We start from the raw sequence: 26165 nt of genomic DNA on the forward strand, positions 1-26165 counted from the left end.
CGTTTGTCTTCCAAATTAGATGATAAACTACTTTAGTGCAAAATCATACTGTCTTCTCCTTTTGTGTCCTTTAGCAGCTAACACAGTGTTGGGCTACAGAACTGCTCAATAATTGCTTGTTGAATTGAACAGTACCCTTAATCATTGCCACTTCTTTTCTCTGAAGTACAGTTGAATAGAGGTAATGCTATAGTGCTGTCAAGTCTTTATGCTTTGTCCTGCTTCTCTGCCTGCCTTGCGAGAAGAAGGTAAATTCATCTTTATATTTACTCAATCAATGTTGATCCTGCTAGGATTATCAACAATGACAATCAATGCCATTTCAAGCAGTTTTATTACATATGAATACCTGTCCCTAGACACTAAACCCAAAATGCCTGTATCAGACTAAGCCATTACTGTGTCTGTCTGTCCCTGACTCAAAACAAATCATCAATCTTAGATACAAGTTTGATGCCTCATCTTTCATTCTATGAGTAGGATTAAAAATAGTACAAAGGGAAATAATAAAAATAATTATGTTTAAAGTAGATAAATTATAAATGCTCTCTATGTACTCCCTCTTTTATGCCTAAATGTAAAGGCAAATCAGCATCTTTCTAACGTGAAACTCCTCTACTCTAAATTGTAATGTCTATAGGCAAATATTTATTTTACACTATTTTACAAGAAGATAAAATAATCTACCCTACCTAATCCTATCCTGAGCTGGGAGTCAAAAATATGACACCCACACTAAGTTTTCAAATACAAGAATATGTCTCAATGCTTATTTCAGTAATTTTTCTTTGCTCATGACAAAAGAAAAAACTGAATTAAGAAACAGTTAAAGTTTGTTTATAATCAGGGCTAAGTTATGACATAAAACTAACAAGGAGAGAGTCATAGTGATCCTAAAAGATCTTATTTTAATAAGCTTGAAAGGAAAAGGATCAGAATCCAGGCTTAATTTTCATTTACAATCCTAATATTCATGAAAAACACAATTTATGCAAACACAAAAGCATTCATTTAAAAATCACAGCAGGACCATATTATTTCTTCAGGTTTAACTGAAACTTTGAAAAGAAAAGCAGTGGTCTATTGAAAGTTATGTGTCAAAACTATTAATTAAAGCAAATTTTCAAACATTTTTTGAAATCTACAATTCTGGTTATTGAAATAAAAATTACTACATATGAAAGTGATAAATGTGATATTTTCTTTAATTTGCCTATATTAATTTAATATTAACATACAGCTTGTGTCATTGGGCAAAATCAACAATGTGAATAAAATTTTATTTTTTTGAACTTTAAATTTTAAAATTCTAGCCTAGAATACAAATGATGTTAGCTATCAAAATAATGATTTTGTGGCTGACATTGCACTATAAGTTTTTAAAGGGGAATTACAAGTTTATTTTTCAACCAAATCACTACAATAACTGTTATTTATCTGGCTTAAAACTCTTACCTATAAGCAAACTTGAGATATTTTTTCTAATTTAAAGAAAGCAGGAACGAGGCCAAAGTGAATACCTTAAGAAAGAATCATAGTAACTGTATTCACATTTACCGCTGCAATGAAAAAATCCTCCTACCTCATAATCCTGTTTCCTATTAAAGATTTTAAGCTCCAGTGAAATGTATGTGCATTATTCTGATGACATTTTATTCTCTCTTTTGCCTTGCTAACATTTATAACATGACCTAGTTTGGCTAAAATTACCAGGTTAAAAAAGTAGCTGCAGTGTGATAAGTGATTTTACCTAGACACGATGTCTGGTTCCCGCTGGTATACATACACACTGATGTCCCTGGGTGAGAGAACTAATTCCTTCTACTTGTCTTTTTCATGATGAAAGGCACTGATAGTAACTTTTTAACATTTCTTGCTTCTAAGCTGAGAAACTGAAAAGCTGTGTGAATGCTCGGCATCACCAATCAAGTCAGAAAACACAAGGAGAAAAAACATCCTGAAGCCAATACCTTGGAAAATGAAGATAATAAGAATAAAATCACCTAAGTGGGCAGCCTTAGTATTTCTGGACATGTTCCATAACCCCCACAGGTAATAGTGGACTGGTTATTACCTGTGGCAGAGGAGACAAAACATAAATGTGGAATTTGAAGCAGAGCACTATTTTGTGGCATGACGTATAAATTGAACAAACATTTTTTGCAGGTCATATTAAAGACGTAGAGAAAATGGGATTTCAAAGATCTTGTGAAAGACAAAAGGAAATCAGAAGAATATCTAAAATGAACTGATGGAGAATAAAGAGGATGGATAACCACAATTAAATTACCAGAAAGTTATCAGAATTATTGGTAAGAATAATGTTTGTTCAAAGGAAACCAAGCCCAGTTGAAGGAGAATGAGATGCTCCATTAACGAGAAAACAAGGCCCTTATTTCAAGGGCCTTGAAATAAGAAAAGATCACCATGAAATTTCTGTTAAAAGCGAGCTAAATCTAGTGCTAAAATAGTGATACTTTTTAAGTGATGGCAAGGATAGTGAACCTATAGTACAGATAGATACAGACCCTGCTTTCCTGCTTACCACTCTGTGACACCAGAAGGCAAAAGAGGGGGAGAGTGAATCAGACAAACAGTATACGTTAGAGCAGTAAACTTATCTACACTTTGGGCCTGGGGCATAAAATAATATGAACTCATATGAAATGAGAGTGAAGTGGGAGAATGTCTGAAAAAGAGTGTTTAATATTTGAAACTGAAACTCAGCAATCTGACTATGTGTAAAGTCTCTAGTAATTCATACTTCCTGCTACTTTAACAGAAAATAGGAATATTCTTGAAATTCCACATTTATGTTTTGTCCTGTCTCCCAGATGCCAGTCCGCTATTACCTGTGAGGGTGATGGAACATGTCCAGAAATATTAAGGCCATCTACTTAGGTGATTTCATTTCTATTATCTTTATTTCCCAAGGTATTGGCTTCAGGAATTTTTTTTTCCTTGTGTTACTACAGGGCTTGGTTTTCTAAGTTGACTGGTGCTTTTTAGTCCCAAGTCCCCTAGTATTGCTACTAAGTTCAATGCCAAACTATTTTCCAATCAAATGTCTAGATAACTGCAGCAGTGAAAAATAGTGATTCTAAATGCACTACTAAATAGAGACACACGTGTAATTAATAGAAACTGAGGAAAGTCCATCAGCTAAAATATAATTTGCTGTTCTCAAAAAAACAAAAAAGGGAAGTACAAAGTGTAAACATGAACTTACAAACTTGGAAGAGATGAGGTGTAAGTTAATGTCTAAAACATCATTTGAATTTTATTGAATGTTTAGAAGCCCTTGTTTTAAATGTACTATCTGAAATCAACAGGGATGAAGTAGTTTAACTTCTGATCATGCTGAAAAATTGACGTGGTCAAACAAAACTCCAGAGATGTCCAATAATAAGATACTAGATTAAAGCAAACAAACTACTAGAAGATACTTTAAACTTTCAAATGCAGACATAAGGCTGAAGAGAGTTTTATTTTGAAAACTAGAAGGGGTAAGAATTGAGAGTTCATACTGGCTCCAGGGCACTGACCAAACTCCATAGCTACAGCTACAAAAAAGGAGAAGAAAAAAAAATGGCATCGCACTGGCTAAAGATGGTAGAACTTAGAGTTGAGTGCTGGAAAAACAGCTGAAAATTGAAAGGAAAAATCTTAGCACCAAGCTAATCTCAGAAGGCACGAGACTCAAATTCAGAGCACAAGCTACACAAATTCCTAGCTGACAACAAAAATTACATGAGCAAGGGAGGCCTGTGAAGCCTAGTGAAAAAGCAGGAAGAGAAAAAAAAAAAAAAACAAGATTTTAGAATCTGTGATTCTTTTATTAACTGAGAACATTCTTCAATCATTTACAGCCTGAGTGGTAGAAAGATGAATCTAGACAGGCTTGATGTGTCAGTGTATAGGGCCCAAAGCTGGCACAGCTACTGTCAATTAGGAGGAAATTCTGAGACACAAAGAAACAACAACGAAGATGAGCATCTGCCAAAATCTTTGGGCTACCACATTGTGCATATACAAGGGGGACCTATAGGTGTTCAGGCTAACAAATCAGCAGAGGAAAGGTGTAAGCTGAATACCTTACAGGAGACAGTTTGTGGTTTCAACCCAAGGAAGTTAATTGCCTACTAGAACAAAAAGCCAAGGTCCTTGAAAGAATATGACAGAACCGAGAGTCATTTCACCATGTTTCCCAATGTCTAGTTTTCAACCAGAAATTTCTACATATGCAAAAAAAAAAAAAAGTCCCCCAACAAACAAACAGGAAAGTCTTCAGGAAATTACTTAAGAAAAAATACACTCAATACAAATGACTCTAACTGGGCTCAGATGTTCAATTTAGCAAGTAAAATAATTCAAAAAAGCTATTGTAAATATATTCAAAGAACTGAAGAAAAATATGCTATCTGAGTGAACACAGAATAAATCTCAAGAGAAAAATAGAAACAAAAAAAATTCTAGATCTAAAAAGCATAGTAAGTGAAATAAAATATTCGCCAAATGGTCACAGCAACAAATTGGAAGTGGCAGAAGAATCAGTAAAACTGCATTATGGGTTAGGAGCCCCATAAACTAAAGATTAGCCTACAGATTGTTAAAGGATATTATATAAATTGTTAAAGTAACATTCTTATCCATCTTTTATTTAAATTTAAAAGAACAGGTTATTTAAACAATATTGTAATGTTTCATTCACTACAAGCCTCAATGTTATCACAGAACTATGAACTATCAAATACTCATCAGCATTTAAAGTCAAAATAAAATGTAATGCCAACAAAATTTAGTATTAATTCAATCAACAAATACTTCATCAACAATATCCCGGGTGATATGGTTTGAACGTTTTGTCCCCTCCAAACCTCACGTTGAAATAGGATGTCTAACGCTGAAGGTGGGCCTAGAGGGAGGTGTTTGGGGCTTGAGGGAAGATCCCTCATGAATGGCTTGGTGCTGTCCTCACAATAAATGAGTTCTCGCTCTGAGTTCATATGAGATCTGGTGGTTTAAAAGAGTGTGGCACCGCGGCCCCGGCCCCTTGTTCCCTCTCACCATGTGATATACCAACTCCCCTTTTGCCTTCCACCATGATTGTAAGCTTCCTGAGGCCTTACCAGAAGCAGATGAGAGCACTACACTTCCTGTACAGTCTGCAGAAACATGAGCCAAAACAAATATCATTCCTTTGTAAATTACCCAGTCTCAGATATTCCTTTATACCAACAAAAAAGGATTAATATACTAGGCAATGGCTGGGAACTGTAGAGACAATAAGTAAACACAGAGATGGCTCCTATCTACACAGAGTTTCCTAATTCTAGTGAACAACAGTAAACGAATTCCCAACTGAAGTCCTCATATAGACTAATGATTTATTTGAGTAGCAAGATTTATGAACTATCTCTCATTGAAAAAATACACTGGTTCAATTTTTTAAAAGGATTAAGAGTCAAACTACCAACCTCAGAATCCTTAGAACTTGGATTAAGAAACAGAAAGATCACCATTAAATGAGTAGTACAAGAGATGGAAGCTGAAAACGGAAGCTTTGTTCTTAAAAAACATAAAAGAGACAAATAGTAAAACCGTTTCCATAGTCTTATAATGGTGCTCCAAATACATGCATTACTTTTTAAAAAATTTATAAAATGAATTCAGCACATGGAAACATAAAAATACTGTTAAGCAGTTCACCAAAGAACACCAAATGGAATAACCTTCATTCTTAAGGCTATGTTGAGTGCCTTATTTTAATCACATAATTTCAAGTGTTGCCTTTGAACCATTCCAGTCTGGCTTCACTTCTTCTGACTGCCTCCACTCCTATGATCATGAACTTCTTTCAGGGTATCTTACAATACATTATAGTCTCTCCAGAGTTTTTGAACATACTATTCCTACATTCCAATAACATTCTCTCCAAACCCCTTCTGTCCCTCTCTGATTGAACCTTACAGTCTCACCTTATGGTCTGGCACAAATTTTTCCCGAGCTTCTCTGGATTAGGTTAAATCTCCCCGGACTATGTTCCAAAAGCAGCATGAGCTTTTTGCTTTCTTAGAACTTCTAAAATTTCTAATTAGAAATTTAATGCTTCATTGACCAGTATGTTTGGAAATATATTCCCAGAGCCTGAGACAGTTTCTAGTACCTAATTTGGAGCTGAGTAAGTATTTGTTAAATAAATATTAAAATAAAATGTAGATAGCCATATCCTTACTATTTTTTTTGTCCCACATATTACATTGTAATAAAAACTTTCTCTGGTGTATACATTTAACTAATCTTATACTTCTCAATACTAAATAAAAATCCTCTGACTTTTCTAAAGTAGTTCCTAGATTTGATTTCCTCACATTTTATCCTATCTCCTTTTTTTCAAAAAAAATTCAATATAGAAAATATCTGACTTCTGTTAAGACTAATATTTATAATTTATAGGTGATGGCAAAATATAGTGAAAAATAGCAACTTCAAAGAAATAAGAACATAGACAAGTAAAATTAAAATAACACAATCTACGACATATTTTATATACTCCAATCAAGAGCAATCTGAAGAGATCAACTAAAATAACCATAATATTAAAAAGGGCGGCCGAGCACAGTGGCTCACGCTTGTAATCCCAGCACTTTGGAGGCTGAGGTGGGTGGATCACGAGGTCAGGCATTCACGACAAGCCTGATCAACATGGTGAAACCCTGTCCCTACTAAAAAATTAGCCATGCATGGCGGCGTGTAACTGTAGTCCCAGCTACTCGGGAGGCTGAGGTAGGAGAATCGCTTAAACCTGGGAGGCAGAGGTTGCAGTGAGCCGAGATCGCACCACTGCATTCCAGCCTGGGCAACAGAGCAAGACTCCCTCTCAAAAAATAATAAATAAATAAATAAATAAATAAATAGGCTAAATGTTGTTTTCTTTTGAATTCTAGCTCTTTTGTGAACAAAAGGCCAAAATGAAAAACTGAGATAATTTCTTGTAAGATTATCTTTCTGTCCAGCCTCATGTTCCTGAAAAGAACATTAAATTCCCTCATAAAACATTGTGTCAACTTTACAAACACAAGTAGACTTTATTCTACTTCTAAAACCATATTCCCATTTAACTAGATGAATCAATGAGTCAATTTAATATAATTTGAATATAAGAGTTTGATACTCTAATGGGTACAGAAACTATCATTGTTGACCAGAATAATTCTAATTCATATTAAAAGATTCCATGTTTTTACCGAAAGAGATTTCAGGATGAGTAGATTTCCAAATTAAAATATTAAAATTTAATTCCAATAGTCAAAACTAAGTTTTGTTAAGGTCCATATAGACTGCCTTACTATTTATTTTCTTCAACTCTTGAGAATATTTTCATGAGAATAGAGTAACAGATTTAAATTAGATTTAACTATCACTGAAGTAAGTAAGAAGTTACAATTCCATCTCAGCTATGCTCTGTGTCCTTCCCTAACTTCTTAACATCCCAAATAGCATTAACGTTCTTTTTCCTCCTATGACCACATCTCTGTTCGGAACATATGCGCTTATCAGTATTATCTGCTGCACCAAGGCTTACCCACATCCACTCCTGCTAACTAAAAAAGATGCGGATACTGACAGATTCAGTTCATCTTTTTCACAACCTGCTAAAACACAGCTTATTTTTTTCTGGTTGAACTGCCTGCCTATCTACCTTCCTCCCTTCCTATCTACCTATCTATGTTATGTTTTCTCTGGTAAGAAAAAATGTGGGAAAATAAGCAAAGGACTCCAAAAAACCATCTTTACTTTCCTCTTGACTTCCTACTCATTTAAATAAAGAATGGTGGCTAGAACAACTAAAGCATAATGTTCAAAAACAGAAGCTATCCTGCACCTTTCAAAAAGTAATAATGCAACATTTCATCTGTGCATAGCCCAGAGTGAGGAGATGCAGGTATCTACACTTTTCCAAAGTCAAACAAAATAATTACTACTAAGACCTAAACCTAAGACCTTTTCTTCACAGCATTTCTAAGAGATCTTGAAAACACAGGCTCTCACCAGGGTTCTGTAACTAACTAGCAACATAACCATGAATAACTATATAGCCAAGAGTAGCCTCAGCAATAAGATTAAGGGACTGGTGTTTAGATTCAAGACCAACAAATTTGTATGCCTGCTCTACAGTAACAGACCAATATACTGAGACAGCAGGGTTTGTAATACAGAAAGAATTTAATGACCACAGGGTGGCTGAGAAAGGAGATGGGAGGAGATCCTCAAATCCATCTCCCAGAGGAGTTCTGGGCTGGGGATTTTAAGGGGATAGTAGAGGGCAAGGGGCTGGAAAATTGGGGTAATTGATTGGCTGGAGTAAGGGAGATGAAATCATGATGATACCGAGTGCGTTCTTTGCTGAGTCAGCTCACTATCAGACCAGCTGGTGTCTAGTTTCACTGGTATGCAGGACCTGAAAGAATATCTCAAAGGTGCCAATGTGCCTTTGGAACAGCTAAAAAAAATAAAAAAAGAATATCTCAAAGGAAAAACTTAATGTTTCATAATGTTCAAGTTGTTATCTATGGAGCAGTTAAGGAGAACTATAATCTAAGGTCTATGTGATTCTAGGACAATAGGCACCAAACAACTATGAAGAAGCAGACCAGAGAGTAGGCCTGACCTAGCGATTAATGCTGAGTGTGCTGCAAGCTTGATTTTTGTTTCTCCCCATCCCTTCCTTCCCTAATTTTATAAGTTTATAGGGAGGGTTTCATTTAAAAGATGGTCCCTTTAAAATAATTTTTTTAAACCCACTTTACAGATTCCCATTGGGTAATAGGTATAAGCTGTTATTATTTGTTGTTTGAAAGCATTAACTAAAGGCGCCACAAATTTAGAAACATAATTTTTCAGTTGATGATTTAGATTTACGAAGTAATTAAGTATATTTGAAAATTTGGAATAACAGAAGTGTGAGTTATATTATTTTTCCAGTGTTTATACAACGCTTGGGTTGCATATGTATCCATGGATCCTTACAATTCTACTCTTCTTTCTCTCACAAAAAGTCCAAGGCTACCAACCTCAGAAACTCTGACCTACACAGATATGTTCCCTGCCATCCCCTAACATTCCCAAAGTTTATTATCTATGATGTTCACCTCTTCCAAAAGAAGAAAAAATGGAATAAAAGAATTACAGGGAAAAGATAAACATGATCACCTCTCAGTCATCTACTGTGACATTCTCTAGGGGCTCAGAATTCCTTTACTTCCTGATTAAATCCCCCAAAACTCAATTCATGTAGTCTTCACTCCTGAAGAACATGAATGAGGCAGAATGTGTTTGAGAAACTCAGAACCTAGATTGTTATCTGAGACTTTAATGCCTGATTTTGCTCCCTAGGTACCTACAAGCAATTTTTGGATGTACTGTTATGTCTTATTATCTTAAAAAACACACTTTAATATGGTTTCTTCTACTTAAGAACCAAAATTATCTCCCAATCGTCTATCACAGAAAGCTTCAGCTTTGGTAACTGACTTTCAAGGTTAGAATAACCTGGGCTCCCACTATGTATCCGAAACAATTTAACATATAACCTTATGACCCAAACCTGACAAAGACAGTATAAAAAAGAAAAAGTAGAGACTATTTATTCCTTAATAAAAAACTCTATCAAAACGTTATCAAATCCATCAGTGTATGAAAAAAATACCAGCACGAGGCAGAGTTTACAAAAAAATAGAAAAGTAATCAACATAATTAATTTCTTCACAAATTAGAAAGCAAACATCATATGATTCAAAACCATAAGAAGTATTTGGTATTTTCAGCAGCTATTTGCATTAGTTACCTATGGCTGCTGAAAACAAATTACTACAAACTCAATAGCTTAAACGAAAAGAAATGTATTCCCTCACAGAGTCCAAAATAGTTTCACCGGGCAGAAAACAAGGAGTCAGGAGGGCTGCATTCCCTCTTGGGAATCTGCTTTTTGCCTCTTCCTCCTTCTGGCTGCCAGCATTTCTTGACTTGTGGCCATTATCCCAGTCTCTACCTTAGTGATCGTACCACCTTCTCTTATGTATGTCTGTGTCAAATCTCCCTCTGCCTCTCTCTTATAAGGACATTTATTATTGTGCTTATGGCCTACCTAGATAACCCAGGATAGTCTCCCAATCTTTTTTCCTTTTAAGGTAATGCTTACACAGTCCACAGAGTGGCAGCTTCTGTCTGTGGAGAGCTGTTAGTCTGCCTACTGCACTACTACTAAAAGGGGAAGGGGAAGGGAGAAAACTGTATGTATTGGTTTGCTAGGGCTGCCATAACAAAACGCCACAGACTGGATGGCTTAAACAACAGCCACCAACAATAGCCTCCAGATTTTCAACAACAGCCTCCAGACTTTCAGTTCTGGAAGCTGAAAGTCCAAGATCAAGTTGTCCACAGGGCTGGTTTCTCCTGTGGCTTCTCTCCTTGGCTTTTAGATGGTCTTGTCTCATAGGTTTTCTCTATTAAAGCAGACGCCTGGTAGCTAGTCTTTTTCTTACAAAGACACCAGTCATACTGGATTACAGCCCTATCCTTATGATCTCATTTAACCTTAATTACCTCATTAAAGGCTCTATCTCCAAATATAGACACATTGGGAGTGACAGCTTCAACATACAAATTTTGAGGAAGCACAATTCAATCTATAACACTCTCTAAAAATATTAATATGCAGGTAGAGTCAATGCCCTATTCAAAGCTAACTGGGATTTGCCAGTGACAAAAGAAGGAATGTAAGTTCGTTTCGAGCCCTTACTACTCTACTACTATTCAGGACTGTCCCTAAAATGTTCTCATAGTATTTATTCTTTCTTCTATTCTGCCTCACCAAGAGAATGCTTCTTGGGAATATGGTTCCACTTTCCTTGCTTCCAAGAAAATTTGTGTCAAACAGGGATTAGGGAAGCTCTTACAGCTAGCCCATATACCTGTCCTAAGTAAAGAACTCTTGGTTTTATCAAGTTGGATAAACTTCTTTAGAAAATTGCATTTTGCTCTCATTAGGAAGCATTCTTAGAAACTGTGTGAGGAAAAACTATTTTTAATAGTAAAAAATAAACAACTTAAATGTACACAGTAGTCAATATTTATAAAGAATTTACTATTAAGAGTGGTTGATTTGGAGCAGTGTGAACAAGAGGCAAGAACGACCCCTGGACCGACCAAAGCCCACATGCTGTTGCATCCTACGCCCAGCACCTATGTCCCACCACCATCGCTGCCGCCACCATGCCCAAGAGAAAGGCTGAAGGGGATGCTAAAGGAGATAAAGCCAAGGTAAAGGACATACCACAGAGAAGATATGCGAGGTTGTCTGCTAAACCTGCTCCTCCAAAGCCAGAGCCCAGGCCTAAAAAGGCCCCTGCAAAGAAGGGAGAGAAGGTACCCAAAGGGGAAAAGGGAAAAGCTGATGCTGGCAAGGAGGGGAATAACCCTGCAGAAAATGGAGATGTCAAAACAGATCAGGCACAGAAAGCTGAAGGTGCTGGAGATGCCAAGTGAAGTGTGTGCATTTTTGATAACTGTGTACTTCTGGTGACTGAACAGTTTGAAATACTATTTTTACCAAGTTTTATAAAAATGCAGAATTTTGTTTTACTTTTTTTTTTTTTTTTTTTTGAGCTATGTTGTTAGCACACAGAACACTTCATTGTTGTTTTGCGGGGAAGGGACATATGTCACTAATAGGGTGTCTTCGAAGCTGGATTGATGTGGGGAAAACACTTTTCCCTTCTAGTTTTGAGAGACTTCCTCTTGGCTCCCAGGAGGGATTCCTCGACTTTGACACACATGGCCACCTTGGCACAAAAGCCTTGTGGTATGGAAAAACAAAATCGTTTTTATATCCTCTTCTCCCTTTCCATCTTTCAGCATAGACTTAACTCCCTTAAGCCCAGACATCTGTTGGGACCTGACCTCCAATCATTGGTTAAAAGTGTGTCAGGCAATCTGGACTTTCCCGTGATGCCACTGAGATGGCACCTGTCAAAAGAGCAGTGGTTCCGTTTCTAGATTGTGGATCTTCAGATAAATTCTGCCATTTTCACTTCACTTCTGGATAGTCAGGGTTGGCTTGTGAAAAGTTAAACAACATGCTAAATGTGACATGTCAACCCTCACTCTTAACTTTGCCTGTTCAGAGCATCAGATGAAGACTTCATTGGGTTTTAGAGTGGCTTTCTGATTTTTGGTAGTCCGCTGAAGAAGGTAGTTGAGTTTGAAAGTTGTTGTATACTGTTAATGACTGTCTGCCCATGTCCTGCCTGAAATACCATGACTGTTTATGGAAAGTATCTTTAATAAAGCTGGATACAGTTTGGCTTGGAAAAAAAAAAAAAAGAGTGGTTGATTTGCACAGTGGGATTGGGGGGGACTTTTTTCTTCTTCTTTATACTTGTTTGTATTTTCCAAATCTTCCCTAAGGTCATTTATTACTTTTAGAATTTAAAAATTCTTTTATAAAAATATGTAAAGCTCTGGCTTTTTAATGACTATGTAATGACTATGTCTACTCAAAAGTATCTTCAAAATGACCTATTTAAAAATCTATCCCCTCAAAATATCCTGATAAATCCTTTCATCTTTTTTTGGACTAAAAATATAGTGTAACAACTGAAGAACAGGTTAAAAAATGTTAACTAAATTGTAATTTAGAATTGATATGATTAATTTATATCCACTTTAGAAATTTCTATGCTAGGGCCAGGTGCAGTGGCTCACACCTGTAATCCCAGCACTTTGGGAGCCTAAGGCAGGCAGATCATGAGGTCAAGAGATTGAGACCATCCTGGGCAACATGGTGAAATTCCCCATCTCTACTAAAAATACAAAAATAAGCTGGGCATGGTGGCACACACCTGTAGTCCCAGCTACTCGGGAGGCTATGGCAGGGGAATCGCTTGAACCTCCGGGAAGCAGAGGTTGCAGTGAGCCGAGATCACACCAGTGAACTCCAGCCTGGTGACAGAGCAAGACTCCGCCTCAAACAAACAAACAACAACAACAACAAAAAGAAATTTCTATGCTAGACATGTGTAACATCTGCTGATGACTGTAATGTTTGTAATAGTTCTGGTGAAAATACGGGACTCGTACAAAAACATAACCTATTATGAAACTATCTCTATGACAACATCAGATTTGTTTTGTTTCTACTGAAAGCACAAGAACAAACTTTCTAGTTCATGTAAGTACTGTATACATGCTAAGTGTCATCAGTTTTCCTACCTTTTGTTAACATACATTTAAAAACTCAATCTTCCTCAATGAGAAATCTTCTGATTAATTTGCGTCTGTTCTTTTTCCAATAATAAAGATCTTGTGTAATGGTTAAAAATAAAAATTAAAAAAAAGGATTTCCTTAATGTTAAAAATATAGGCAAAAATATTGGATACTGGGGTTCTTTTAGGATTAAACCTCTAATCTGTCTAATTGGAGAAAATTATCAGTGTGGTAATGGTCTGGATTGTTTTACTTCAGAACAACTGTTCCCTGATATCAAATTCTATAAATGATAAGGCCTTTCCTTTCCCACGAATGGCAACTTTAGAAATAGCTTTTCTATTTTGATCTCTATGTTAAGAAGGACAGAAAAATTATTTTCCTTCCAGGTATTCAGTATATTTTCCAATATTCATCTGCAAATTTTCTTCACAAAAGCAATGTTATTTTTTTTTTAAAAAGAAGACTCCACATTGATTACAAGTAAGTAGGACACATTAAAAGTATAAACAAATGAGAAGAGAAGAAAATGCTATTTATTTTTAAATAAAGTACTATATTTATATAAATTATATATATATATATATATATATATATATATATATATATACACACACATATTTCTTTTTTTAGATGGAGTCTCACTGTGTTGCCCAGGCTGAAGTGCAGTGGCCTGATCTCGGCTCACTGCAACCTCCGCCTCCTGGGTTCAAGCGATTCTCCTGCCTCAGCCTCCTGAGTAGCTGGAACTACAGGCACACGCCACCATGCCCGGCTAATTTTTGTTATTTTTAGTAGAGACAGGGTTTCACCACGTTGGCCAGGATGATCTTGATCTCCTGACCTCGTGATCCACTGGCCTTGGCCTCCAAAAGTGGTAAAATATTTAATACAATATTCATGAATTTTTCAAATTTTATAAAAGCTAGATGTAGCAGTAATGAATCCTTACTCAATGAATTTGACCATACTGCATCAATACTAGCTATAATACTTAAAATATTTTGAAGCATTTTCTTTGATATAAACTTTATTTACTTACATCTGTATAAAATGTTGACTATACAACTATTCATTTCTTTTTCTTATATTCCATAACACCCAACTTTGATATCCATTTGTAGATTCAAACACTATTTAAAAATGAGGCTAATACCTTAAAATGAGAGATAGCAAAAGTATAATTATTATATATCAATAAAATATATTTTCTCTCAAAAGAAACTAAACCAATATGGGTAAAAACTATATTAAGGATTACTTTTTAGGAAAAACAACACAAACTATTAAGAAAAAGTGAAAATCCTCTATTTGCACAGAAGGTTGGGGAGAAAAGACCTCCAATATCTCAACTCATCTTCAGCCCCATAATTTGTGACTAATAAGTGGGAATGAAGGTATAGAAAATCTGCTTCACTTAGCTAAGTTAGGATTATAAAAGAGATCATATTTCTCCAAAATATTATGATAAAAGCTTGCTACACACCGCTTTGATTATAAAATGAAGAAACACTGCAGGAAACAATGTAGCAGACATTTAAATGGGTATATTTCCTATGTTATGTATACTGAGGCCTGGAGTCCCAAAATTGAGGCCATAATTTAACCGCAGATAAATGAGAAAATGAAAATACTAATGAAAAGAACAGAGTAAAAAGAGATTTCAATGCAATTCAACTTAACAAATATTAACCACCCATTAATTGTCTGGTTTTGAAGGTCACATAGAACACCTTGAAGAAACTTCTACATGTTTTAGTTTCCTCATCAAAATGGCAATATCATTTAATTCTTACAGTGGTTAAGATCGAGTAAGGTAATACGTAAAAGTGCCTGTAACAATTAAACATCCAATGAATGACTGTTTTTTCTATTATTTTTATTTATTAACATAACCAATGTGCTTCTTTCTTTGGTGACAGAATAAAAAAGTTTTGTTTTCAAAAGTTTAATTTCCACATTAGCAAAACAGCTTCACATTTGCTCATTAATGTGGTTGGTAAATTTCATGAAAGTGGATACTGTAATTGTGAAATTACTCATTGTCTACTTTAAAAACATTAATGAAGATAAGACAATAATTATATTTTCTATTTCTTCCCCTGTTCATTTACAACTTTATGGTTCTACTTTCCAAGAAGTTTGCATCCCTTAGGCAATACAAAGGTCCAGAAAGCAACAGCTAAAGGTTTAAAGACAAAGTTTGACTCTCAAGTCCAGTTCAGAGAGAATGAAATATACACAAACACAATAATCAACCATTGTTCAGGCTACCCTACATAATGTACTACTATTGTCTGTAAGCCACAGAGTGAGGGTTCTGTATTTTCATAAAAGCAGGATTTCTAAATATGATAATTAAAAATTCAAGCCAAAGTTGTTTTAAAATATTCTATTCCATGAAAAGGACTGAATGTAAAATACAAAAAAATTCCTTTTTGTCCCTTTTAACAACAAATTCGGGTATATAAGTAAGATTTCATAAATCATTCACATTTTATCAATCACATTAACATGGTATTTGTACTAAAATACGAATCACATAAAAAAGAACACTGTATTATGAAAAGGTCACAAATTTTCCGGAAAATTAAAATAAGACTAATAAAAAAATACACGGTATCTACGTTTTTCCAGAAGTATATGCAATGCAGTGAGGAAATGAGATCGCAAACGGTTACTCAATGTAAAAGACTTCTGAAGAGGTTATAAATCCGTTGTTCCTTAACCTTTCATGGGTTACAGACTTGAAAGTACTCATATATCCTTCACAGAAGAAATGTGTATGCATGTATACACAAAATGTGGCAGACAATTTCAGGAGTTTCACAGATCTTCTGAACACAGACTCTATACAGGTTAAGAGTCTTTACACAGATCCTTAATATTCAGTGATTATTTTTACCATGACCCAGAGGTCCAGTGTCTGTGCTAATTTATCATTTTGCTGAGACCCACATTTGACTCACACTAACAGAAAGCTGTAAGACTGATGTGAAGTAACAAGAACTCAACTAGCAAGGGAGCCTAGTATTCACATCTGTTTGAGTCTGGCATCTTTACAACTCATATTAGTGGAAAAATTATTAAGAACTGCTTTAGTAGTAATCATTAATATATTCAGAAGGTCTCTGAACTTCTCATAATTAAAAAGGGAAGACTGTTTTTTCATATTCTAGGGCTCCTTGGCAAGTTATATCATAATGGTATTCTAGCAGAAAGCAGGCCAATAAAATATGACAAACCAATCAAAAAATAAAGCATATTATCTTTATAGATAGTCATTAACATACTTATTAAATCCCTAACATATTAACTTCCTATCATTGTGTAATTTACAGGGATAAAAGATACAGACCCAATCTTCTAAGAGCATTCACTGTTACACACCAGGCTTATACCTGAAAATACCGACCCAAAAAACCACATGACATAAATTTTATTATGGATACCCCAGAACAAGTAATTAAAAGTGTCAGATATATACAGGATATTCCACAGTTTCTATAATCATTAAAATTCTAACATAGATTTTCTGACAGCCTTCAATGTTTGTACTAAGTTATACACCACTATTAAGTTGAAACAAACCATTAAAAATCCAGCTAGTTTTCTTAAAGTTGGTCTCATAAAATGTGATGAATTCATTATTTAATTTCAATAAAATGTCAATAGTAATTTCATTAAATAGTATACAGCTTACATGCTTATTTTAAAATCAGAAGTTCTATACTTCTATCACCCTGGCCTATCTCTTCACTTTACACCCACATGAACCTATCCAACTCCCCTCACATTCTACACACACACACACACACACAGCATTTCAGTACCTTCTGTCATTGGAACCTCATTTCTGATATTCATTCCCCTTGCAGGCCTGCTCTGCAAACAGCCCCAATCCTCTGCAAAAAGCCCCAATACAGAAGGACTACCACTGGCTTGGATATGTAGATATATTTACTTCTCTTCTTCAAAAGATAGAAGGATGCCTGGAGAGAGGATTACTACTTCTACTTTTATAACTTCAGGAGGGAAAAATACAGTTCCTGGCTTATCAAATTGTAGCTGTGACTGTATTTTCCCATCAAACCACTGCTACAGATGGTTGTTTCTATGGTATTATTTATATTACACTAAGTTACAGTAAGAATTAAATCAACTTTTGAAAGGTGGAACAGAAACCCAAAGGATATTTATCAAGTTGTGTTCAGGGGAAGGAATTTAGAATTAAAATACAGATGGTAATAGTTTACTGTGTATGATGTGTACAGGGCACCACGGCAAGTAGTTTACATATATTCTCATGTAATCAACACAAAGAAATAGGTATTATCATTACTTGACACATAAGAAAACCAAGGCTCAGAAAGTCAGAGCTGGAAGTCAAATGTCGTTCTATCTGATTCAAGTCTGTGCTCTTAGCTATCACACTTCATTGTTTTGTATGTATGTTTCAAGTTTTAAATATCATTGTAAAATATAATCTTATTAATATTTCATGAACAGTTGACTGCCTCTGTGAGAGACAGTGTGCATGTGCATGTGTGTGTGTGTGTGTATGAATGTGTAATGTAGCTGCAAATAGACATTTATTAAATTTGTTTTGATCTTTGGAATCTACTTATTTAAAATTATCCATATATTTGAGAAGCAATTAAAAATGCAACCATGTATGTTATTTGAGCATTACTAGAAATTTCTTTATACAAATCCATATTAATGTGCTAATAAGTGACAAATATATATACAGTCATACACTGAATAATGATGTTTTGGTCAATGATGAACTGCACATACAATGGTGGCCCCATAAGATTAAAATAGAACCAAAATTTCCTATGGCCTAGTGATGCTGTAGCCATCATAATGTGGTAGTGCAATCCATTACCTTTTCTATGTTTAAATATGCAAATACTTACCACTGTTTTACAGTTGCCTATAGTATTCAGCACAGTAACATGCTGTATAGGTTTATAGTCTTAGAGTAACAGGCCATATGATATAGCATAGTTGTGTAGTAGGCTATACCATCTAGGTTTGTGTAAGTATGCTCTATGATGTTTGCACAGGGATCAGATTGCCTAACAACACATTTCTTAGAATGTATCCCTGTCATTAAGTGATGCACAACTGCATATACATATAAATATACATACATATGCATAAACACAAACATAAACATAATTATATAGAGATATAACCATCCCTTATTGGTTCAATTTCTCTGAAGAACTCTAATATAATGATTCCATTGTAATTTTCTCCAAAATTTAACAATATTTAAATTATTAACAAAATATACCAAGCATTGATAAAAACCTAAATAATATTAAACATAATAATTTCAAATATTAAGTCATCTTCCTCAATTCTGTTCTTGTAACTATGTGTTATCATTACCTTTTCTAGAGGAATAATAATAATACTAGGCAAAGCAAAAATTTTTTTAAGACAATCACTTGCTTGCTTCTATTTTTAATGTACCATGTGAGAGAAAAATAAGTTCTTTACCTACGATGAACGATTGTGAAAAGAAAAATCCTAACACTATAAACACTTGGACAAGATCGTATAGTAAATAAGTAAAACCTGGTTTTGAAATAAGGTGGCAGTGATAAAGGTACCAAGAAGTGGTTGCATTTAGCATATATTCTGAAAGTAGAGATGACACGATTTGTTGATAGACTGCATGTGGAATATAAACACAGAGATCACCACAGACTATTCATAAATGCTGACCAGATAAACAACGTCTAATAGTAGTTTGTAATGTGATCTATTACTTGTCAACAAATACACCCTAATTTATTGAGCAGTTTTCAAAATACTGAACGTATTCTCTATAATATTACTTAGACTGTATTTCACAGCTTCCTCTGCTGTCATCCCTACCATCAATGACTTTTAAAATATAATTATTCATCTTCCTAGGAAAAAGATCTATAAACACACATATAAACACAAAAGTATGCCTGTATGTGTGCTTGCGTGTATATATGTATATATATAAATATATACATAATTTTAATAGAATAAAATGCTTAAGTTTAACAAAATACGTAACTGCTATGGTTTGTCTCCTCAAAAACTCACATTGAAATTTAATTGCCATTGCAAACGTATTGAGAGGTGGGACCTTTAGGAGGTGACTAGGTCATGTGGGTACCACCCTTGTGAATGGATTAAGACTGTTATTGCAAGAGTGAGTTAGTTATCAAGGAAGTAGGTTAGTTATAAAAAGAATAAGTTTGGCCCCGATTTTTTCTCTGTCTCCTAAGCACAACTCCTCTTCATGTGATGCCTTCTGCCACATAATGATGCAGCAAGAAGTCCCCTTCCAGATGCCAGCATCCTGCTCTCACATTTCTCAGCCTTCAGAACTATGGGTCAAATAAATCTCTTTTCTTTACAAATTACCCAGTGTGTAGTATTATTATTGCACCAGAATAAAGAGAGTAACTATATAAAATGTTTTTTAAAATTAAGATGTCACCATTTTTGTGAATGAGTAGCTGACAATATCTTAAAGAAGACTGCCAAATAGATCTGTCCAAAAAAACTGTAAATATATAAAAACATACGTTTAAGAGACGCACGGAGAAAGTTAATTGAAAATACTTTAATAAGCATGCTATGACTTCAGATAACACTCATTCCTTGCTACTAACCGCTATTGAATTTTATATGTTGGCTTTTTTTCTTACTGTTTTAAGACCATTTAACTAGGAGGCAGAAGCATGGGTTCAGTTCAGTAGTATCACACATACAAGCCATATGAATAAACAAATACATCTTTTTAACGCTCCTGGTCTATTATTTCCGCTACAAAATGATACTAACAGTAATGTTTGCAAGACACTTTAGAACTAAAAATCATACAGAATATTCTAAGCTTTTGGTTGTGATTTGCCAAGGAACACTATTTCGAAATCAGTATTAACTACAGATTTTGTGCACCAAACTGGCAACTATGTTGTTAGTGGTCAGTTAAGATAATCTTTTCTGTTCTAAAACAATGAAACTATTAAGTGCCAAATTTACAAAACCTGAAGCAGTAACTAGAAAATATTACACTTAATCTCTTGTTTTTATAAAGGTCGGGGAAAACAAAATTAAAATTAAAATCTCCACATGGAATTATAAGAAAAAAATTATTTATTAAATTAGTCAAAGTACAGCATATGACGTGCAAACTACAAACAAAAAGAAAAAACAGTTGATCTAAATGTATCACTTTAAAAGGCTTTAGGGTAAGACTTGGAAAAAGTGGAATAGCCATGGAAGAGGAATCAGATTAGTACACCAACAACAAAGAAAAGAGAGACAGAATCTCGCAAATAAATCAAAAAACGAAAGTAAAAATTTAGAAAATCACCATTCACAACAAAAGATTTTCCCAATGTTTGATCTAAAAAACGAACTATAATTACAATGGATAAACAGTACCTGCATCCCATAAATACACAGCAGTAACTGTGTAAAAGTTTAGGAGTAAAAGAAGTAACCCTTACAAAGCATTCAACAGAAATTTGTATGTATGCCTCTACATCCAAAAGATAAAATAACAGGAAACTGTTCAGACTTCCCTGTTTGTTCTCAATCACAGAGAAAACTTAGTGAAAAAGCAAAACAAGAAAATATGTGTGGTCACCTCTATTTCTACTCACACAGTGAAAAAAGGAAGCTTGTGCTCACCTCCACTGAAATTACTTTTACATGTTTCAATTATTGAATCTAAAGGTACAAGTGTCACATAGACCAAGGTAGATTACTATGGTCGCTATCCTTCTAAGAACTTAAAATTATAAACAAAGGGGTCCCAAAGAGTCAGAACTCAAATAAATAATACACATTACCAACATGTACAAAGAGGGAATAACTGTTCATTACTGCACAGTGCATACCGAGGAGTCGTGGCTGCTTCATGTATGGGAATGGCTAGCCAGGGGATGTTAAATGAGGAAGCTTCCAAGAAGTGATGGACTTACAGGAGCCTTTTTGGTGGGAGGAGATGAACAGAGGGTATTCCAAAGGTTACACAGGACTTAGAAAAGGTTCCAAAAGCGCAATAAAATGTTTATAACTAAATACAGCTGGTCAAACCACTTTTACAACATGGTTAGAGATACTAACCTGTATGTTCCCTTTTCTAACATCAGTGCTAAATGTTTTACATGCATTGTTTAACCCACACATTATCTTATTTAAGGTAGAGTTATATTTATTTCAGCAAGAAGGAAACTGAAACAAATAATGAAGTGATTTCTTCAACCTCTCTAGTAAGCAGTACAAACACAACCAAGACTAGAACCCAGGCATTGCAATTCAGGAGCCCATGTTCTTACCTACCATCTCTACTAAACTGCAACTCCATAATAGCAGGAATATGAAGGTCTCTTATTCCCAGAGATTCACACAATGTCCCACCCATAGTAGACTCTCATTAAATAACAGCCAAAAGAAAGAACGGGAGGCAATGTTAAAAGTTGGGAGTGTGGTATAGAGAAAATACTGATTTTTGGCAGGGCATGGTGGCTCACACCTGTAATCTCAGCACTTTGTGATGCTGAGGCAGGTGGATCACTGGGAGTTAGAGACCAGCCTGGCCAACATGGTGAAACCTCATCTCTACTAAAAACACAAAAATTAGCTGGGCGTGGTGGTGCACGCCTGGGGTCCCAGCTACTTGGGAGGCTGAGGCATAAGAATCACTTGAACCCGGGAGGCAGAGGCTGCGGTGAGCCCGGATCATGCCACTGCACTCCAGCTTGGGTGACAGAGTGAGACTTTGTCTCAAGAAAAAAAAATACTGAAATACTGATTTTTTTCCCCTCTCTAATACTGTAATGTTCTGAAACCAGTTGAGAGAAACTGATGAATAAAAGAGAACATCGATATTATCTTTGTACAACTTCTTGAAGGACCAAAAAGAAGAATCCAGAAAGTAAGAGATCTCTCACTATATTCATGTCCTTCTCTAAGAAAGGGAATTATTCATTTCAGTGGTTCACAATTTGGATATACACATTCATCTAAGCTATTAGTAATAAAACATAATGCAATTCTTATCAATATAAAACATAGCTATTGAACATTTATAACTCCTAAAAATTAAATGCCTACATGCTTATTTCAAAATCATGGGAGTAAAAAGAGCAAATATTCTAGACTGAATATAACACACATAGTGACACAGTGATATAATAATTATAATTATTAATAGAGAAATTTGCCAGATTCAAATAACTCAGTTCAAGGGCAAAAACATATGAAAAGTACTTCAGATTCTCTCACATGTTCACTAACCTCAGTTCTTAAAAAATAAAAAAGCCTATTAAAATAGCAAAAGAAAAAAATTAGATTGTATCTTTGAAGTTTTTTTTCACACAACATTTCTATTTACAATTTCTTGAGGAGATGGAGAGAGAAGAGCTGTTGCTTCCTAATGCCTACCAATCCAACAGAATCGGGTTCTCAAAGGAAATTAGACTGAATATCCCACACTGGCTGGAATATATTTCTGATTTTAAAATCTGCCAAAGAGGTTTGCTTATTGCAGGTTATCTTCCATAGAGTACATATGAATTTTATTTTCATTTCACCAATTATATTCTCCAAGAATATTCTCCCTCCTTTAAATACGTGAACAACTGTCTCCAATTTTTTTTCTTTTTTCTTTTTTTTTTTTGAGACAGAGTTTCACTCTTGTTGCCCAAGCTGGAGTACAACGGCACTATCTTGGCTCACTGCAATCTCTACCTCCCGAATTCAAGCAATTCTCCTGCCTCAGCCTCCCAAGTAGCTGGGATTACAGGCATGCACCACCACACCCGGTTAATTTTTTTGTATTTTTAGTAGAAACGGGGTTTTACCATGTTAGCCAGGCTGGTCTCGAACTCCTGACCTCAGGTGATATGCCCACCTTGGCCTCCCAAAGTGCTGGGATTACAGTCATGAGCCACCACGCCCAACCACTGTCTCCAATGTCTATGCTTTTCCAGTGCTAGAAATCAATGATAAATGTGCATATGGGTTTGTCTACCCATGAGAAAAACGGAAAATGCTGTTTTAACTATAAGGCTACTCAATGCAACAAATAGATTAGGAAGTTTAAACAGTTCCACTGGCCTAAAATCCATAATAAATTTGTCTAAATTTCCTTCACGAATTTTGTGAAATACACAATCATACCCCACCATAAACTAAATATGAAGCTCCTTGGGAGCTGAAGTTCTGAACGTTTGATTTGAATATATTTCAGCAATGAGCTAATAATTACAGAAAACAATTTTCAGAATTAAGTATGATGAAATTTTATTCAACTTTGTTTCTAAAGTGCCCTTTTACTTCCAGACACTATCATACAAATGATACGTGTAAACTAACAAAGGAGGAAAAAGAATCAGTGGAAATGATTCAAAGTGTTTTAGGGGAAATAAGAAACCCTGAGAATAATGTAAAGCAAATATATATACCTGAAAGTATCAAGAAAATAAAGTAAAAATCAAATAGATGCTAAAATATGTTTACATTAAAAATACTCAAGTGTTCTTAACACTTATGACGTGAAGCTGAAAGGAACTGTTAAAACAACTTATTTCTTAAAAGGCGCCATCTTGACCTCATTTTTTAATGTTATATTTTTCCAAGGTATGAAATAGAATGCTATTTAGAAGGGAACATACAGATACACATAAAAACATATACACACAAACATACACACACGTGTCTATATGTGTACATACACATAGATCTATAGGCATACATGTATTCACACATGTATATATACACATGCATATATGGGTATATGTGCATATGTGTACAAGGTAGTATTCAACAAATCCTGTAATTGAAAGGAAGGCTAGAAAAGTTTGCTAATAAAACAGATTACTGGAATCTTTTCCTCCAGGTAAAGAATGATTACTGCTTTCAGAGGATGGTAAAAATTCAGTAACACCAGATGTTACTATAGGTAGTATACTAATTAAGATTTAAAGTACTTTTCTCTTTCAACAACTAAATAGTGAGGGACTGCAGGCAATTGTTTTATATTGCTAGGAAAATCATATAATGGTCAGAAAAATGAAAATACATGTCCATGAAAAATTCTGTTTGCTTTCATTTGTTTAAGGAATGTTTTCACTTATGAAGAGGCCCCTTCCTCTCTTTCGTTTAGAATTTAAAATTTATATTTATTATTGCTTTCAGAGTTAAGGTGGATTTGGACAAACCAGATCATGACCATCTAGGAAATCTATGTTTAAAGCAATAAAATAAAGAGCGGCTGGAGCTTGGCAGTCATTTTATTAGCCTGATTTAGCAGCATCTAACAGAGATGGCCAGTTTCATCATGCACCTGTAACTACCAAATTAAAAAAAAACAGAAGGTTTACCATGGGAGGTAGAGAGTGATCAGACTATATCCTTTAGTTACTCTTCCAGTAAAACAACATGTGTTGTCTAAAATTGCGATGGGAACCCGGGAGCTCACCAGAAAAACTGAGCTCTAGTTGAGTGTCTTCTTTAATACCGTATACCACGACGTCCACAGTAAATAAAAGGTTGACATGCAGACATCCATAGTATATGGAGTATAATGTTAAACTTTGCAATTATGGTGCTGAATTTGTATTAAGCATATTAAGTGTCAATGAGTGATTTTTTGTTTGCATCTTATTATTGATTTTAACATATTCTGTAAATTAAAGGGGAAAGGTAGATTGGTGCTTCACTTATACTTCTGCCTGTAACATAGAGGAAGAAGATTACACTATTAGATATTTCCTCCTCAAAAATGGCAGATAATCTTCTTAATATTCAGTACCATCAGGAACCAGAACTAAAAGGAAAATTATAAAGAAGGTAATTTAAAAAAAGGAGGGAGGAGGGAGAAAACATCTAAATGAATATGGTATTAGAAACAATAACTTAAGCCTCACTGTAATATTTCCCTATATGAACCATTCATACCACCTTTCAGAAAAGTGGAATTTAGTGAAATAGAAAGATAATTTAACTGGGAGTCCAAATATTTAGATTCTATTCCCACCTGTGTCACTTGCAGGGTGTGTAACTTTGGATAAATTAAAAACCTTACTTTGTTTCACAGACTTAAAACCCAACAACAACTTCTTATTCTCTTTAATGCTGCAGTGCAGTCCATGTCAGTCTGTGACATTAAGCTGGGATTTCTGGTTTCTGGTCTGGCATGTAAGAAGCTTGAAGTCACCATTTCATCCTAACAACAAATACAAATCTCAACAAACTGAAAAATCAATGATTCTTCTTGGATCCATAAGACAAGTCAAGTCATAGGGTAAACAACTGCCCCCCAGATTGGAGAGACAGATGTAAATACAGAGAATTGTAACTTACGGGAGTAGAAACCCAGAAGCAGAAACCTCCATAGGAACTAGTGCCAATGTAAGAAAACTTAAACAGCAATTAGTTGCTGGAGTCAGTGTGGACAACTGTAAAAACTGAAAAATGCAGGGGCACCCGGCCATAAGGAGGCTCCCTCACTTCTGTTGAGTTTAACCTCCAGGAACTTGATCTGGTTCTCACAGCGAATACTGGAGAAAAATCCACTCATGCTTCCAGCAAAGGAAAGGACATGCCATTTTTAAAATATGCCAGATCATTCTGTTCTTCTTACCAAGGTCTGCCCACAGAGGAAACTATTTAAACAGAGCTTAACCTATTGGAGTTCTATCAGAGCCTAACAGACTTACAGGAAGGAAAATATCCAACTCCAGTTGGCACTAGCCTTCCAGGTGAGAGAAGGAAAATACCCAACTCCAGCTCACTCTAGCCATCTGTCCAACTGGAGAAGGGATAAAAAAACTGAGAAGCACTTGTGAAGTTCACAGTCAAGAGGCACAGGCTTACTAAAAAA

General features: G+C 35.1%; 2 protein-coding genes across 6 annotated transcripts in view; one reads left to right on the plus strand and one right to left on the minus strand.

The window, feature by feature from the left end:
• Positions 1-26165, minus strand: part of COMMD10 (COMM domain containing 10) — a 355799-nt gene that overhangs the window by 212092 nt on the left and 117542 nt on the right. The window lies entirely within an intron of this gene.
• Positions 11133-11800, plus strand: LOC116470914 (non-histone chromosomal protein HMG-17-like). The gene has a single exon (XM_032755869.2). The coding sequence runs from the start codon at positions 11275-11277 to the stop codon at positions 11545-11547; it is 273 nt and encodes a 90-aa protein (XP_032611760.1). The 5' UTR covers positions 11133-11274; the 3' UTR covers positions 11548-11800.

This window comes from Hylobates moloch, unplaced genomic scaffold, assembly GCF_009828535.3.
Source record: "Hylobates moloch isolate HMO894 unplaced genomic scaffold, HMol_V3 SCAFFOLD_6, whole genome shotgun sequence".
Classification (NCBI taxonomy): Eukaryota; Metazoa; Chordata; class Mammalia; order Primates; family Hylobatidae; genus Hylobates; species Hylobates moloch.

Bases quoted from the DNA above. Each gene is read 5' to 3' on its own strand.
- LOC116470914 (XM_032755869.2), top strand. From the start codon at position 11,275: ATGCCCAAGAGAAAGGCTGAAGGGGATGCTAAAGGAGATAAAGCCAAG.